Source organism: Chamaea fasciata, unplaced genomic scaffold (genome assembly GCF_029207755.1).
Source record: "Chamaea fasciata isolate MVZ Bird 193981 ecotype frontalis unplaced genomic scaffold, bChaFas1.0.hap1 SCAF_5, whole genome shotgun sequence".
NCBI classification, from domain to species: domain Eukaryota; kingdom Metazoa; phylum Chordata; class Aves; order Passeriformes; family Sylviidae; genus Chamaea; species Chamaea fasciata.
Genome location: NW_027094090.1, coordinates 50,380,689 through 50,398,112, shown reverse-complemented (window position 1 = coordinate 50,398,112; position 17,424 = coordinate 50,380,689). Strand labels below are relative to the sequence as shown.

Genomic DNA, 17,424 nt, shown 5'->3' with positions numbered 1-17,424 from the left:
ATACCAGACAATTGTAACAGCCCCGGTAGAAAAAATAAATTGCAATAACAACGTCCAAAGATAAACACAGAGTCCTTGTAACATCACCTCCCAAACCACTGCTCAACTGCAAGTGTTTTAACTTCAGTGAATGGTGTAAAACTTGAAATTAGTAAATTAACATAATTAATTAGTTAACTGTAAATTAGACTAAGTTTCAAAGGAAATGTAGTAGACACTTTTTACATTTCAGACCTTGCACAGCTGAAGTCATGTCCTTGAAGAGCTACAGATATTTCCCTGCCTTTGCACTGTTGAAATCCCTGATATTGTCAATCCTAATTACAGAAAAGTACTCAAAATTCCACAAAATAATTTTTCAAAGCATGACTAATAACACTAAACCAGAAAGTTAACAGAGTAAGTAATTTTTAAGATGCTGAAAATTATTTATAAAAGGTGTTCTAATCACAAGACACACCCTTTAATACAGCTGGAAAATATCCAAGAGTGGAAAATCACCTGAGCAAATGATCATAAATTTCAACTGAAAAATAGAGTGAGGGAAGGGTGATTCAGAGAGTTTGTGTTCACTGCTCAATCTTAAATAATGGTCTAAGTTCCAACAAACAGGAAACATCTTTGCTCAGGTGCTGAATGTCTTTCTCCTCTTGAAGCAAGTATAGGTTGAAGATGTGCAGCACATCATATAACTGGGTACTCTAAAAGTGGACCCTGTATAATCAGTCTTCCACTAGAAAAGTACAGGAATTGCAATGATTCCTGGTTTACTCTTCTAATTTCAATAAAGAAACCGAATCTTACTTTAGAAAATACTGATATTCACAGGACATAACAGCATGTGTTTACTGGTAATGTCACTGCTTTTACAAAAAAAATCCATCTAGTGTGTATTATTGGGAGAGTAATTTTAAATCTGTGAATGCATGATCCCTATCAGTTCACAAAATCCAGACTCCTTTTCCAAACTCCACTCTCCTCCTCAGGAAATAAAAAAACAACCCAGAGGTTGCACTAAACTAGGTTCAGAACTGGTTAGATGGAAATCACAGTCTGAGAATGGCAGTAAAGGGGTTTGAATTTTCTGACTGAGAGCATCAGCTCTGGTTCCTAAGCCTTACTGTGGGGCTGGGGAGCCACCCTTTGGTCACTGCTCTAAGTGCAAAATCAATATAACAGCACACTCTGACAGCTTCTGCCCTCTGAGGAGGGCTCTTGATGAACACCTATATATTCGCTGGTCTTGCCAACGGCTGTTGCAAGGATGTCACTGGTTTAACACCATTTACAGACTGTATCTTACCTCCCAGGGATGGCAGGGAGGAGTAATTTCTGTATGTGTGGAGCTTTGAGCATGTGATGTGCTAAACGTTGTTGTTACACTCTGTGCCCTCTGTTCTCTGTTCTGTCACAGACATAGACCAATTCCCACAAACTGAGAGCCTGCAGCGTCGTGACTCACTGAAATGAGGGTGAAAGGGAACTGAACGTTTGTAGCTTTCTAGGTTTCTCTTCCCAGAGCCCAAAATTGACTAAATGAAAAGGTTACACTGGAATTACAAACTACTTTGTGACAGACACAGATGAGTGTGAAAAGCAGAACAACGCAACAGAAAAGACCAACAAACTGCTACCATATGATTTCAGCAGAATGGGCTGGACACCGATGTAGAAAGGCAAAATCCTCAAAGAATGTAAAACACAGATATGAAGCTCAAGAAAGGTCAGCCGACAGGGCAGAAAGGGAAACCCACGGAAAGCAGCCAGAGAGATTAAACTTAAGCCCCACACAACTCTTATTTCACATTGAAAACCACAAACCATTCCCGGAAAGGAAGAAACTTTTATGCTCACTCTTAGCCTTGATGTGAGCAACCTTCTTAAATGCTTCTGTGTTTTACGAGGAGGGACTGAGTTCCCAGAGTTTTCTGTTTACTCCTGCCTCAGGACTTTGGGTGCAGTTGTTCTTCCTTTCAGCTCGGGATCATCCTCTACCACAGTCAGATTTTGCTGGTCAGTATCGAGGGGAATTGGTCCATGAGGCAGAGAAGATAAATAGTGGATATAAAAGGCACTGGATAACCCAGACACAGCAGGAAAGCAGCGGTCTGGAATTTAGATACAGACTTGGGAACACCAGGATCAGGAAACTTAGATGAACTACAGACTGTTGTGTGACCAAATAAAAAAAAGAAAGAAGGAAGGAAAGAAACAGGCTGGAAATAGCCATTAGTTCGAAATACAGGTAATTAGCAGAGGTTGAAGTAATTAGCACTTGCTGAAGCAGTCTGAATAGCCAAGGAAGCAGTTCCAGCACTGAGAACAAACGTATTTCACATGCTCAGGAACTCTTTCAAACACTACAAACCAGATGAACCAAACCTCGTGTTCCCACAAGATGAACATTCCTACTCACATGTCACCTTTGGAGATGCAGATGCCAGGAGCTGGAAGGATCTCTCCAAGCCCATATGGTAACTTAGGAGCAACATGAGGACGATAGAGGAATTTCCAGTTGATCAAACTGCAAGGACTCTTCAGCTACTTCTAAAATTAAGGGCCTTTTCCTCCCACCACCAGAGAAAGGAGAGGACACAAGATCACTGAACATTTCCATAAAAAGCAGTGTTTTAATTACTTTGCTAGTAGTTCTCAGACACTTTTACTTGCCCCAAAATATAAAAAGTGAACATGAAGTATAAAACTGATAGAAAATGAACAGGCCACAAGACAGTCATTACAGTGTTTGGTTTCTTTCCTGAAGTTTGGGGCCACACACACTGCATACTTTTCTGTAAAGGATTTTGTTTAAAAAAAAGGCATTTATTTTAATTTCAGCCTGTAGTAATGCAGTACACTTAGATTATTACACTAATTAATGCTACCACTAAATTAAACACCAGTTTTGTGACTGCAGTACTGTTAGATGTTGGTGTAGGAGGCATTTGCACCATGGACTGACAGAAGGGTCTGACTGTATTTACAGTCAGACACATCTTTGTCTTCTGCATTTGAGCAGGTTTTCAAGGTGGTCAGTTGACTGCTGGAAGTTGAAAAAAAGATAAACCCAGTGTGGAAAGGCCTCTTCTGAAAAAGAGTAATCACACCTAGAAGATGATGTCATAGTTTTTGGAGTTACGACTGCACTAAGAAATGAATGGGTTTGAAAGGACTTGATTTGATACACCCCACTGCTAAGTCAGGAGTGATGGGGTTCCTTGGTTAATTTGCTAGGAAAGAGAATGCTGCAACTTGGATGTGATTCCCTCCACCAATACTGATCACAGTTGATTGTAGGGTTCTGAATCTGGAACTGAACAGAAATTTAGGGAAACAAGTATCATAATGTGACCGAGGTAATTTATCACCAGGCAATGGCACCCTGCTTATATTTATTCTGAAACACTTCTGAAAGAAGCATGTTGTGAAAGTCACCTTATTGCTCCATTCAGAAGAGCAATTGTGATGTCTGATACTGCTGTCAAAACACAGCAGCAGCACAACATCTTCAAAGGAAATAAAAACACATCAAGGTGGACTTAGCTAATTGAAGTCATACAGAGCTGAGTTGCAGGCGTAAGTTTGGGCTGAGGCATGACATTCTCTACTAGGCTGCAAAAGTTCCACCCAAAAAGGTAAATCTTAGACATCCAAAATACCTTGTGTTGTGGTTGCTTTCATCCTAAAAATGTTCAAACACAAATACCCTCAATCTGGAGAAGTTTCCTGGGATTTTCTGTTTGGGTTGCTAGAGGTGATTGGAAGCACGGAGATTAATGAGTGAGCAGTGATTGGCAAGGCACTTTAAGACTGGTAACCCTTTAGCAAGAACCAATTTCATTCAAAACCACGGAAAAGCAAGGAGTTACAAGGACCCTGAGGGAGCCATTGCTGCCTCCTCCTCCTCTGCACAAAAGGCCCCTTTCTTCAAAAGAAGATTCCTGAATTCTAATGAAAAAACAAAAATACATCTCCACACATTAGGAACGTGTTCAGGTGCTTTAAATCTCATCTTATCATGTGGATAAACATTTGGAGCAGAACCAGCATCCCTGCGATGTGTTTAGCGCATGTCTAACCTGGCTCTTCTCATGATGACCCAGAGATTTCCTCTCCTTGTTGTGAGGACACATTTCCAGACCTGGGCAGGCACCTCAAGAAGATGCTTTTACCCTTGTCAGCTACAAGGAGAAAAGGGACCAATCATGGCTGCAATTCTCTCAGGCAAGAGGGAGGAACTGGGAGAAACTCCCGCAGTGTCCACTCCATAAGCCCCACAAAGCAGTGTTCACAGTGACCACCTTGGAGAGCCCTTTACAGAGAGGAACAACACTGGGTGGCACACCTGAGGCAACCTCTCCTGGTGACACAAGGAAGAGCCAACACTCAGGCGTCCCTGCTCTGGGGGACGTGTTCAGGGAGTCATTTACAAGATCCAAGCCTTCCATGTGTGTCCCACAGGAGTGTTGCCAATCAGGATGTGCTTGGAGCAGGATCACCTATGCACATGCTCAGGGACATTTTCACAACACACAGCTTATTTCCAACTACAATTTGCTCTTTAAAAGTCAGTTTTAAGTACTACAGAACACAACTAGGCAACTAAAACCTTTATGACAATTAGGAAACTCCACCCTTTGAATAAAGAGCCTTTTTACCTCTATCTTAATAGTAGCAAGACTTGCTGCCAACTTCCATTAAAGGAGCATCTACTTTCCAATCAGCAACTGCAGCCTCTAGGAAATTCCTACCAGTCCCTGGCAAAGCATTGCATTAAAAATAATTCAGAGGAAGTTCTTCTTGATGGGACCCTGACTGCTGGACCCTTTGAGAATCTCGCTGCTATGGAAGAGATAAAAATGGGATAGTACAAAAAATTTGAAACTGTGCACTTTCGACAGAACATTGCTTGAGTAATAACTGTATTTTGAAAGAAATCCTGTTGTGGTTTTGATTATACTAATTATTTATTTTATTGAATTAAAAAGTATTTAAAAACACTTTTGAAATATATATGTTTCATTCTACACTGTCTATTAAGACAAAGAATAAAACCAGGCTGATCAGTTTTGCCTTTGGAACTCCGGAATCGGTTGCCAACATAATAATTTTACATTTAAACTGCAAACAATGCCTGGCGAAATTTTAATCTAAACCAGTAAAATGTTTAAATCGACATCTTAAAACTGTTTCTGGAAGCATTTCTCTTCATATTGGATTCTGAAACCTTTTTAGAGAACAGAATCAGTATTTTATGCCTGCATTATGCAACCACATTACATTCTGATGGATGTGACTCAGAGGGAGCAGTATTTCATCAAAGAACAACTAATGAACTGAAAAGAAAACCCTTGTGATGCTACACTTCTCGCCCATCAGGCAAATACATAGAACAAATCAGAATGTTTTGTCCAAAGGCTGGGAAGCGCCCCAGTGACTCCCAAGTGTCCATGAAGATGTTATACTTCAGGAAGAGACGCTGCTCCAAGCTGGAAGACAGAGTAATATTCCTACTCAAGATATAGACTCCATCGTTGTGGAGAGTGCAAGTCAAGTTAAGGCCAGATTTGGACGAGTTCTCATTGAGGTAGAGCCACTCTTTGGTGGCAGTGTTATAGGACTGCACCGTCAGCACGTCCTCGCTGGGGCTGGATCTCTGGTTTGGTCCCAGGTCCAGGATGCAGCCCCCCACCAGGTAGATGGTCTCCTCCACAGACAGCATCTGCTGCTTGCGGACGTGCACGTCGCACAGCTCCAAGTTGGTCCAGGAATCAGAAGTGGGACAGTACTGCAGGATGCTCATGTTCCTGCCTGAAACAGAGAGGAGATATTCACAGATAAATAATTCTGTCAGAAGGCACTTGTGGGGGAGCGTTTTTCTTTCCCACAAAGCATCCCAGCCTTTCCTGCAGATTGCTCACACACTTGGCAGGGCAAGTCAGGGGAAAAATGGTGAGCACTGACAAGTGCAGCTCTTTGCCCCTGAAAAGAAATTTTGAACGTTCTGTTCCTTGGCACAGGGGAAAAAAATTATGCTACTTTTGGCACATTACATGATGCAACTTATCTGGGCCCGCAGATTTTAGCAGAATAATCCCTACCTTTTAACTTATGCTTTTAATTTTGTCTCTGACTGATACGTAAGTATTTTTTTACAAAGAGGGAAATGGAGCAACGTTCTCCTCTCCAGAAGTGGTCACAGATGAATCAAACTATCATGAAGACAGTACACTTCTTAATGGCTGTCAAGTCATGACTTATCATTCAAGCTTAACTTTGATACTCCACATTTCATTCCGTAAATCAAAGTTTTATGGAATAAAATTTTTAAAGCTGGTTACACTTCAGCAGGTGGCCTGGATGACCTAAGGGCACCTTATAAAGAGAGAAACACACATTGTCAAAATCATCTAAGAACCAGGAACTCTGTGCTCGGCCATTAGGCAGAGGCTAAGAAAGCAGCTGAAATCATGCCCATAATTCACAACTCAGTGGCTGCATACGTTTGCAATAGTGTTAATTCACAAAACTGTTACAATGCCACCCTGATTTATGGTGCAGTGAAGACTCTGGCTGTGCCCAAGGCTTCACTAAATTATCACAGAATGCACGTAACTCAGTAAATTCAGTTCCAGTCTCTGGAGACCTGAGCTCAAATCCAACCTCAAGTGACAAGCAGGAACAGGTTTGCAGACTCCAGACAGGTCTTTTATTAAATCTGCTCCACGCTACTAGTTTGTCCTACATGATGACTTCCAGATGACCTCCCAGGGGGAAGAGCAGAGAGAGACATACTGACAAGTTCTGTAAGGGCACAGGTAAAAATAGCCAAAAATATAACTGGATTGTCATGAATGAAGGGCATCAGTGGCATGATCAGGGAGGTGCTGCTCCATCCAGGATTTGCACTCTGATTATTTTCATGGCAGAGCTCTGTGAAACTGCAGCTCTACATATAGATGACCTTTGTCTACAAACAACCTATCATTCTCTGACTCATTAAGGGGAGGAGAAATCCCAATTAAGTTTCTATGACTATCTATAGCAGTAAACTTCCCCTGGAAAATGTTCTATTTGAGAGGAGATGTATGAAATAGAAGTCCATTGGCAACGTGGCCCTCACATGCTCAGTCCAAAGCCCAGGTCTTTTATATCACCTGAAACAACGAAAAAACCAACTCAAACAAAACCCGCAACACAAAATATGAACACCACAGTGCCTGACATGGAATTTCTATTAAGATCTAGGTTCTATTCTAGGATCTAAGTGAGAGCTGCAAACTCAAGAGAAGGACTTTATTCAAGAAGTGTCATTATAATTTACAGTGGGAAATTACAGATCCTGCCATCTTTTGAAAAATTCAGTCTCAGGAGAAAGCTCTACACAAATTCAAAAAATAGCCCACAGAATCTACCAAAACTGAGGCATATACAGAAGTACTAAAAATTACTAAAAATAACATAACACAAAACCCATTAATTACTGCATGTGTTTTATGGAGTAAACATAGCAAATCAGCAAATAAACCTTAGTGTTTTTCAGATCTAAAGATCTTAGCACTTTTTGACATCAGCCTAATTCAGAAGGAAAATCACCAGCATAACTGTGGCCACTCTGGTTTCTAAGTCTGCTACCTGTACTAAGCCAAGATGTCACAGAAAAACTGATTCTATACTCTTGTACAGGAAATTATTTATAACAAGCACAGGTGTTTGTTGTCCTGAGTGACCCTGGATTTAAACAGAAGCCTAAATGTGCTAGCTATCCACTGCTCAAAACTTCTCATTGTTTTACTTCCCTATTTCCATTGAAAAAGACTTTTAGGAAAAGACCTGAGAAATGACAGAGGTTTGGAGGGCAGCAGCAATCTCCTGGAATGTGGAGAAAAAAACAGAGGTAACTCACAACTCTCCTTCAGCTGAACTCACAGGCAGCAAGTACTGAGTCAGGAGCCTGACACAGGGCAGCAATCCCGACTGCACATCCCTTGGTCAGGAGTTTTAAAGGAACAGGATCTGAATCAGCAATGCGCTCATCTTCCTCTTCATGACACCAGGAGTAGGCAGTCCGATGAAAGAACAGCACAAGCATCAGAGAAGGAACTTGCAGAGTGCAGAGGGTGCAGGAGAAAAGCTGGCCATCCCATAATTGTGTAGCACTCTTAACCAAATCAGAGGTTTTTCACCTTACCTCTTCTTTCTCTCTCTCTAAATAAAAATGCCAAACTCCTAACCCTGGTCTCTAGAGACAAGACTTCCCATTAACCTGCTTCAAGCCTTTCTCCTCGTTCTGTTGTCTCACAGTATGTTCCCCTTTGGATCTGACTTCTCAGCATGACAAGTGTTTCATGCCAGATATCTCAGAGTCCCAGTGCTGGATATGAGGGAGCACAATGGCCCTGGCAGATCCTGCAGTGAGGGTGAAAAGAGGACTGGGACTGCAGCACACACAGCACAGCACAGCACAGCACAGCACAGCACAGCTCTCCATATAGACACAGGCACACTTTCCTCATAGAAGCCACCAGGCTCTGGGTCAGAAGTGTTTGGACAAAATGAGTTTGAGGGTTTTCATTACCAGAAGGACCTTAAAGGGTAGCAGGATCTTTTATAAACTTTAAAATTATTCAGAGCTCAAATCTGCTCAGACACTAGAAGCTTGTTCTGACATCAGTTTAGCTTTGCTTGCAGTACTGTCTGTAAAAGCTGATCGCTCTTCTAATTTTATTCTGTTTGGAAAGAAAGCCCTTAAAACTGCTGTGGTCAACTGAAGTGGGGAAAGGCCAAATTCAAACTTACGAAATCCTGGTAAATACCGAACATTTGACATGCTTAAAAATTGACTTCTAAAGCACTGAGAAAGCGTCTTCCTCCCAAAAAATGACACTGAGAAAATGTCTTCCTCCCAGAAAATGGCTCTAAGGAATGAACAAATGGGAGCTCTTTTTAATTGAACTTGTTTGCCCACTGGATAGAAGTAAAGTAATTGTCAGAAGAGAATGAAACTTCAAATCCTTCCCTCTGTACAGTGTCCTCAGAAAATTTGGTACAGAATTTAAAAAAGCTAAAAGTGCTGGTTCTTGCTTCAACTTTTGGAGGGTTCAGTTCAGTTATTAAGGTATAGCTTGAATTTGCTTTTGAAACACTGAAATACTGTAGTGAAAAGACCATGACACCTATTAACACATGAGAAATACTAAGGCAAGCAGATATTTTCTATGATTTTTTTCCTTCTGAGAGTCTAAACCAGGTATTTAAAAAGTAAAAAAAGTACATCTGTTGAGACCTCTCTGTACTTTGTGATCAAAGTCTAAGAAAAGGGGTAGTGGCTAAGCTGGGTGCTGAAGTACCCATCAGTTTGTTCTCTTCAAGTAACAGAACCCCAGGTCCAACACAGGCTCTGAAAAAAAAAAACCAAACCTGATTCTTCCCTGACAGAGCTATTGTTTTGTTTTGTTTATCAATTATTTTCTAACAGCAACTTATTTCTATGTGTTTTAATCAGCATTAAATTTAATCAGCATTCAATCAGCCTTCTACACAAGTACAAATGCTTTCCTGAAAAACAGGAGAAAATTATCTGGGCCTTGGAAACAATCAGGTAAAAACCACCAAGAAGTAACAGCAAACTTGTTACCTCGTGCAGTGTATCCTCCAATAACATAGATCTTGCCCTTGCATTCACAAGCTGAGAATTCTGCAAGAGGGTTTGGCATGGATGCCACGAAATTCCACCAGTCATTCTCTGGGTTGTAGCACTCCACGTTGGAAAGGGACTGGCCACCGATGGCATAGAGCTTTCCACTGACAGCTAGGAGCTTGAAGTTGGATCTGAAAGAACAGATTGCAGCACTGAAATGAGGTGCATCCATGTACAGAAACACAGAGGAAAGTTCTTCCTACCCAGGCTCTGACACACTCATCACCACTCACGGCTTGCACCACCACTTGAGGTATCTGCAGCATCTGAACTCTTCTGTGCAAGGCCAAAATGCTGTAACTACACTGCAATTACCCGGGCCAGTAAAAAGTGACAGTCTCAATGCAATTGATGATGCTGCTGAGATTGAGGAATATTTTATTTTGTATTTCAGACTGTGCCAGTTCAGCTCTAGATGTTCAGTTAACCAGTGTGCTCAGTAGATGGCTCATTTTTATTAGCAATGTGCCATTTGTACAGAAAAATGCATTACATGGATACACAGTGAAGGATATAACTGCAGTTAAAATGGCAAAAATTTCAAACAAGAATTGATGGATGCCTACTAATGCATACTTGTTTTAGGCTGTATTATGGAATCTCTTTAATAACCATAATAAAAAAAAAAAAACTATTTAAAGTGGAACACATTGAATCCTGTTCTGCAAAAGAAGGAAGAGAGAATCTTTTGTACCCTATTCAGCATTAAACCACTAAATACACTCTCTGAAGCAAGATCCATCTGCAAATTATGTTCTACCCATAGCTGAACAAAAATTACACTGCACCCCATGAGCAATGCCCTCCAAACTGGTAATTTATTTCTTAGTCTGTTCCACTATGATTTCAGAATTCACACGTGGCAAAGGGCAACTTCCTAATTCCTGAAGCAAGAGAAATCTCCTATCTCACACCCTGAAGGTAGCACAGACAGAAACAAATGGTCTCCAGCAGTATTAAAGGTGCAGGTCTGGAGGAAGAAACTGGAGGATGTGAAGACAGAACTCTTGTATGCAGCTCTACCTTCCAGCTAAGGAAGTTGGTCTAACAAAGGATGAGCTTCTCCTCTCCCAAGGAACAGTCTCACTGCCTAGTAAGGTTGTTCCTTCTCCTCTGCTGAGCCAACTGAGATTTTACCATGAGTATCCCAATTAACTGGATGTGTGGCAGTCCCTGGAGTGCACCAGCTCTGCACAAAGCCAAACAGGGAACTGTGTCATGTCTGTAAAACTGAAATGATGTTTCAGACCTGCGCTGGCCTGCTGGGCAGCAGAGGGATTTCCACCCTGCAGGAATCCAACATTCAAAACTTACTGCTAAGTATTTTTGCAGGGTTTTGTCCCGGCAAAATGAACCCTGCCTAGCTGCAGACTGCCCTACAACTTCTTTTTTATTAAGTGTATTTGGAAAAAGGATTTGTTTCCAGATGGAATCACTTTGTTTTTGTCAGCCTGATACAGCTTTGGAAACTAAAATGCTCCTTTGAAGGAATTAATCTTTTTTTTTCCTTTGACATTTACGATTAGGTCAGTCTGTTCATATTCCCTCAATAGCAATTATGCTTTCCAGTTTAGAAAATCCAGAGTAACGTGGCAGTCAATTGCAGGTATGAAATGAGGATAACTACTTGCAAAACATTATGATTTTCAAAGCAATATACCTGTTGTAAAAGTTAAGACAGAAAAAAAAATCCACAAATTAACAAAGGGGCAAAATCACAGGGAAAACTACCTGTTGATACAAAACCAACACAATTTGCAGCTTTAAATATTCTAAAGGGAGGCCACAAACCTTTGTGTCAGTCATTTAACCATTTCCAAACACTCGTTAAAATGGATGACATTCAGTGGAGGTATCTCAGATTCATGGAATCCATTAACAATAAGGTTCATTTTACTCAAAAGTAGCTGCAATTATCCATCAGGACACTTTGTATGAAAGTCTGGACAATGGCTCAATATGTTATGAAAAACTTCTGCCATTCACCTTTCAACGCCAGTAACAGCAGGTGTCTTCATGGAGAGTGAACATTAGGAAATATTTAGTGCATTTTTACTCTCTTTTAATATGTTGGAGCAGTTGGAAACAAGGAAGGCAAATACTGAGCAGGGAGCCAGCTCTCCACAACCATTCCATGGACCACAGCCTGGAAACAGCGGGGCCAAATCAGTCAGATTCCACCACGCCAGAACTCCACCTGCTACTTGTCTAAACCTGTACTTTCCAAAAACCAGGCCTAGTGGGTCCCTTCTTGCTGGCACAAGCTGAGGTATGAGCTGCCTTCTGCTGCCCCCATTCACTCTGAACAGGATCCCAGGAACAGCAGTGAGTGGGAGCTGTGGGGTTTTACCATCCCTCAAAATCTGTTCTTCACTCAAGAAAGTGCAAAGCGCTGCATGCACAAAAGAAGGAAAATATAACACACAAATGTATAAGAGCTGGAGGTCAGAGAGGCTTTCTGCACATAGGACATTCCACAGCTTCCCAAAAACGCCCTGCGGCTCTGGATTGTGCTAGGTATATCTGCAGGAGGTCATGGTGGCAGTGGCTATTAAAGGACCAGCACACATGGTTATTGTTCACCGACAATCTCACTTAGTGTATAACAAAAAAGAGGTAGCCCAGATACTGGGGAGGACTTTGTGATTGGAGGGGTGGCTAAACATGGGAACAAGACACCTGGGAGAAGGATTCCAGTACAAGCTGGAATCTACACTTCTGGAGGATTTCAAGAGCAAGTTAAATATGTATTTACTTGCAAGGTTTATTATCCTGCTGCAGAACATGAGCCTTGGATTAACCAACATTGTTTCTTCCTGCCAAATGATCAATTTAACCTTAATATTTCTCAAAAATCAGACTGACTTCCTTATTCTATAGTTAAAGCACTTACAACAGAGACAAGGAATCAAGGAAGCACAGTTATGGAGCAATTACAAAACATTTTACGGAATTTCAATAAATTCCTTTTTTTCCCTTTTTTATGTTTCTTAGGTGAATTTTCAGAGTACACGTCTTCAAACATTTAGCTTTAGAAGTGTGTGATACATTTGTGGTAAGGTACAGATGGTTCTAACTTTAAAGAATTTTGAAGTCTATTTTCTTCCAGCACAGAAGAATTTTGAGTGAATTTCAAAAAACAGTAAGAAACGAGGAAAGAGAAGGTCTCCTGAACAAGTAGCATTCCCCAGAAGCATCATCTCCTACATTCCTGTAAGAGTGCTCAAGAGTGGCAGCAGTTCAGGCACACACTGCTCACAAAAATCATGTTCCATGTGCATGTGCATAATTCCAGCCTGGGGCTTACATAGGTCTTCCAGGCCTGAAAGATTTACCTGCCATGAGTAGGAACGTTCTGAAGGAAAATAGAAGTGGAATATACAGCTCTAACTGGCACAAGCAGTAAAAATCCTTGGAGTATATTATTTTTAAATAGCAAATTTCAACAGACAGTGTTCACTTGAAAAAAAAAAAATGTTTGGAAAAGTATTCAAGGACATTACTGCAACAGTCCCCTGCCCAAAGTGATCTTGGGCAACCCTTACATGGAGCTGCTTCTATTAAAAAGTTCAGGTCATTCTCTCTCTTGAGAATTCCAAGTACAGAAACACCTCTAGAATGAAAAGGTCTAGAAAATACGATCTGTTGTGGACTATTTGTGATCAGCACTGGATTTAGCACTCAGACGATGAGAAATTCCATGCTCAGTCACTGGCTTCCTTTGTGAGCCTTAGCACGTTATTTTAGCTCCCTTGGGAAAGCATAAATTGGGAATAACATTCTCTGAAGCCCCTGGGGCTATCACAAGAACATTATATAGGAGTTGCTTATTGTGAAAAAGTTTGAAACTAAAGTAGTAAGACATATACACCTAAAAAGAAAGCCAACAGTGAAGACCCAAACCAGAATGGCTGCTAAATATTCAGTTGCTTTCATCTTCTACTTAGAAGTAAGTTAGCAGTGTTTCATCTAAGCATGTGAAGAGAATCCCACTATCCTGGAATTCTCTATTACAACACTGGAAACAATTCATGATAAAAATATCACAGAACTTAAAAGGTTTGTTTAGGGCAGAAAACTCTTATATGAACAGTAGAGCAGTAAAATTATATCCGTAACTCCTCAACCTTCCCTCGAGGTCAATACATGCAGCCACTCATGCAGGACAAATCCAGATCCTCTTCTGTCTGAAGTCAAACCAACTTCAATGGAAACTAGAGCCCTCCCTGAAGGTATGTCGAATTTCATCCATGGGATGTAATTGTATCAGCTGACACAAATTCATTTGCCAGACAGTCACATGGCTGTAATTCCTAAGAAGGCTGGGCAAGCACGCGGCTTATTTTACTACAGCATAACAAACTAAAAATACAATGCCAAGCAAACTGCAACTCTAATTGCAGCACAGATGTGTGGCAGACAGGCATCAGCACTGGACATGTAGAATGCAAACCCCTCATGTTAAAAATGGCCCTGCTCTTGGCTACTAGAGCACAGGCCATTCCTTCTTGACACAAAACACCAAGCAGGTCATCAGGGAGCAGACATGTTATGTCAGATAGAAAAAGTAATCATTAACTGCAGAGTTGAGACTCCGTGAAGTCAGTAAACTGTGCTTTGTGAAGGGGTCATCTAAGTTTCCTTGAAAAAAAAAAGCTCCCCCAGTTACTCAGGGAGCAACATTCTCACTGCTACTCTGCAGGTGTAATTCTGCAATTTTGGTCTGCAGTAACTACCACGGAATGTAAGACTAGAGATTATCCCAAAAATATCCATTTGCCTGCTGCCTTTCTGCAGTAAATGGCCAATGCGAAACTCTATTCTAAGGAACACCTTGCTGTCATCTGTGATAGGTGTGAAGATTTGAAAACAGTAATAGAAGAAAATATCCATGTGCTTATTTCAAGTATAATGATTATACATCCTAGCAAAAAAACAAAACAAACAAAAAAAAGGGCAAGTGTGGAGAAAAAAAGGATGATCTAGAGTCTGAATTACACAGACTGAAAGATGCAAAAAGGGCCTTGAAAAGCTAATTTTTAAAATCCCATGTTGCAGAGTCAACACACATAGTAACAGCTCTCTTGCTATGGACGGCACACAAACAGAACCTCGTGGCTTGATCAATGTGGGATTTCTGTGATGAAGTCAATTTTCCATAGGATACACTGTGTGGGCTGACCCCATCCTCCTTTTCTAGCGAGGCCAAGTGCTCCCAACCCCATTTGCACAGCTCCTGCTGTTGAATGAAGCCAGCTAAAACATCTCCATTATCCAGGCACCTCAGGGAACTCTGCTACAGGCTCAGCCTTTAAGAAAGAGGTCTGTAAGAAAAGGTGTTTGTAGTGTTTAAAAGCCAAACATTCATTTCACAGATGAAACTTTTCCCAGCGTCACTCCAAGCAGTCAGAAACACTGAGAAAAATGGTTTCTGATCAGTTGTGATGACTGATTAGGGAGGTGATTATTTTTAGTAAAATTCTCACAATACAGGAAGGGGGGGGGGGGGGAGGGGGGGAAGCCGAAATGGGAAAGAATTAATTTCAGGTCTAATCCCTGTTTTGAGGGGGTTTAGGTGGCAAAAGCTAAATAGGACCAGGAACAGAGACTGTAGTTTAACTACCCAGATACAAAGCATTTATGCCAACAGCTTGGGTATCTGTGCATGCTCTTTTAATTCACTGAATAGAGAAAAGGATTTCCATTCTACAGTGAATTTTGACCTCCTTACTTTTTTCAGAGAAAAAAGATAAAATATAAAATACTTTTATTAAAATGGAAACAAAGAGGAAGCTCATGTTGGAAACAAAGCCAGTTTGTTTCAGTGAAATGAAAGCCTTCGTTTTTGTAACTTCAGTGTGGTTAAGGTAGAGGAGCCACAACCTTGGCCAGGGAGAAAGCCTCTCTTCTTGGGCCCTCCTCAATGTTAGGTCCTATTACTCTTTCAATATAAATTGCACAAGTGTTTCTAAATTCAGACTAAAACATTAATGTGTAATAAACTGCTCAAAAGGATAAAGGTAAAAAACAAAAATCGTTAAAACGATGAGTGTTTCCCAGATTCAAATATTCCCATCAAGTGAGAAATTTCTCACCATCTTCCTGATGCTTTTCTGGTATTTCACTGACATGCAGGTCTACAAAACGTTCAGGCTTTTATGAAAGTACAACCCAATGGACAACTGCTGCAACTAAATTGTTTCGGCCATCTCCAGCTCTAGTGTAGCCTGTACATCCCCATCAAGAGCAGGAAAACTTGTCACGCACTTAACTGGAGTTACAACACACCACAAAGCAAGCAGGAATGGAGTTTTCTCATTGGGTTTGTTTGGTGGTTCAGAGCACAGCCAGGTCTGTATCTCATCCCTAAGGCTGAGGCAGTGCCATGCGACTCAACAGGATCTATCTCACCACCAGACCGGGACACACGTGTACCCCAGTGAGCAGGGGTTACCTCTTCTGGTTCATCGAGGCCAGCTGGCTCCACTCGTTCAGGCACGGGTTGTAGCAGTGCGCGGCCGAGATCTCCTGGCTGGTGATGCGGTAGCCGCCGACGATGAACAGGTAATTGTCCAGCGTGGCCGAGCCGTAGCCGCGGACGCTCACCAGGTCGGCGGGCAGGTTGTTGGCCAGCGGCAGCCACCGCTGCGCCTCCTCGTCGTACCTGAGCATGGCCCAGGGCGCGTCCCCCGCGGGGTGACAGCCGGCGGGCAGCCCCGGCGGGCAGGCGCCCATGAAGTCCCCGAGCAGCACCAGAGTGGCCGTGCCCCTCATGCGCCTCTCCCGCAGCTGCTGCTGCAGCGCCGGGGGCAGCAGGAGGTGCGGGCGGGCGTCGGGCCTGCGCAGCACCTGGTGGTAGTGGGCGGCCATGAAGTCCAGGCAGGCATCGTGCAGGTCCTGCAGGCCGTACACCTGCGCCAGGCGGTGCAGCTCGAAGCAGTTGCCCAGGCGCACCTGCGACAGCAGCAGCCGCAGCAGGGGCGTGACCTGCAGGTAGGACGCGGCCTCCACGAGATCCTCCAGCAGCGGCGGCTCCTCCTCGCCGCCCTCGTCCTGCTCCAGCCTGGCCAGGCAGGACGTGTTGATGAAGTCCAGCACCAGCTCCAGCCCCAGCGCGCTCAGCCCCCCGCGCAGCAGCTGCTCCTCCTGGCCCTGCCCTGCCTCCCGCATTCCCGAGCGGTAGAGAGCTCGGAAATAGTCGCTCTGCTCGATCAGCTTCCTCTTGCACACCGGGTAGCACTTGTCCCCCAGCCGGATCTGCACCACCTCCTCCCCGTCACCGGCCCCATCGCCTGCTTCCCCTTCCCGCTCCTCTTCCTTCTCCTGCCGCCGCCGCCGCCGCCGCTCCGCCAGGGACATCGCTCACCGCGGGCCCGGCTGCGCCTCAGCCCGGCCGGAGCCGCCGCGCCGGCTCCTCCTCCGCCGGCCGGGATGGGACGGGACGGGACGGGAAGGGCCGGGATGGGATGGGCGGAGCGGCCCCGTGATGTCGGGAGGCGCTGCTGCCGCTCCGGCCCTGCAAAGGAGCGACAAGGGGAAGCGGGGGGGGGGAAAGAAAGAAAAAAAAAAAAAGAAAAGAAAAAAAACCCCCAAACCTCACGCAGGGAGGAAAGAGAAAAAAAGCCCGAAAAAGGCAATGTTGAGTGCTCCGGCGCTGCCGGCCGGGGGGGCCGTCAAGGCATCCCCGGGCCCAGCCAGGGTGTGTGTCAGGGACACGGTGGAAT

At 43.2% G+C, this 17,424-nt stretch overlaps 1 protein-coding gene across 1 annotated transcript; it reads right to left on the bottom strand.

The window, feature by feature from the left end:
- Window positions 1-2,610: 2,610 nt before the first annotated feature.
- Window positions 2,611-17,135, bottom strand: KLHL42 (kelch like family member 42). Its single transcript, XM_066183630.1, has 3 exons — window positions 16,155-17,135; window positions 9,638-9,831; window positions 2,611-5,811 (listed from the first exon to the last, which is right to left on the bottom strand). The coding sequence occupies exons 1-3, from the start codon at window positions 17,057-17,059 to the stop codon at window positions 5,360-5,362; spliced, it is 1,551 nt and encodes a 516-aa protein (XP_066039727.1). The 5' UTR covers window positions 17,060-17,135; the 3' UTR covers window positions 2,611-5,359.
- Window positions 17,136-17,424: the final 289 nt, after the last annotated feature.

Bases quoted from the DNA above. Each gene is read 5' to 3' on its own strand.
- KLHL42 (XM_066183630.1), bottom strand. From the start codon at position 17,059: ATGTCCCTGGCGGAGCGGCGGCGGCGGCGGCGGCAGGAGAAGGAAGAG. The intron at 9,832-16,154 runs GTAACCCCTGCT...CTGTTCTTTCAG, and splicing joins GCCTCGATGAACCAGAAGAG to ATCCAACTTCAAGCTCCTAG. The intron at 5,812-9,637 runs GTAACAAGTTTG...TCTCTGTTTCAG, and splicing joins TGGAGGATACACTGCACGAG to GCAGGAACATGAGCATCCTG.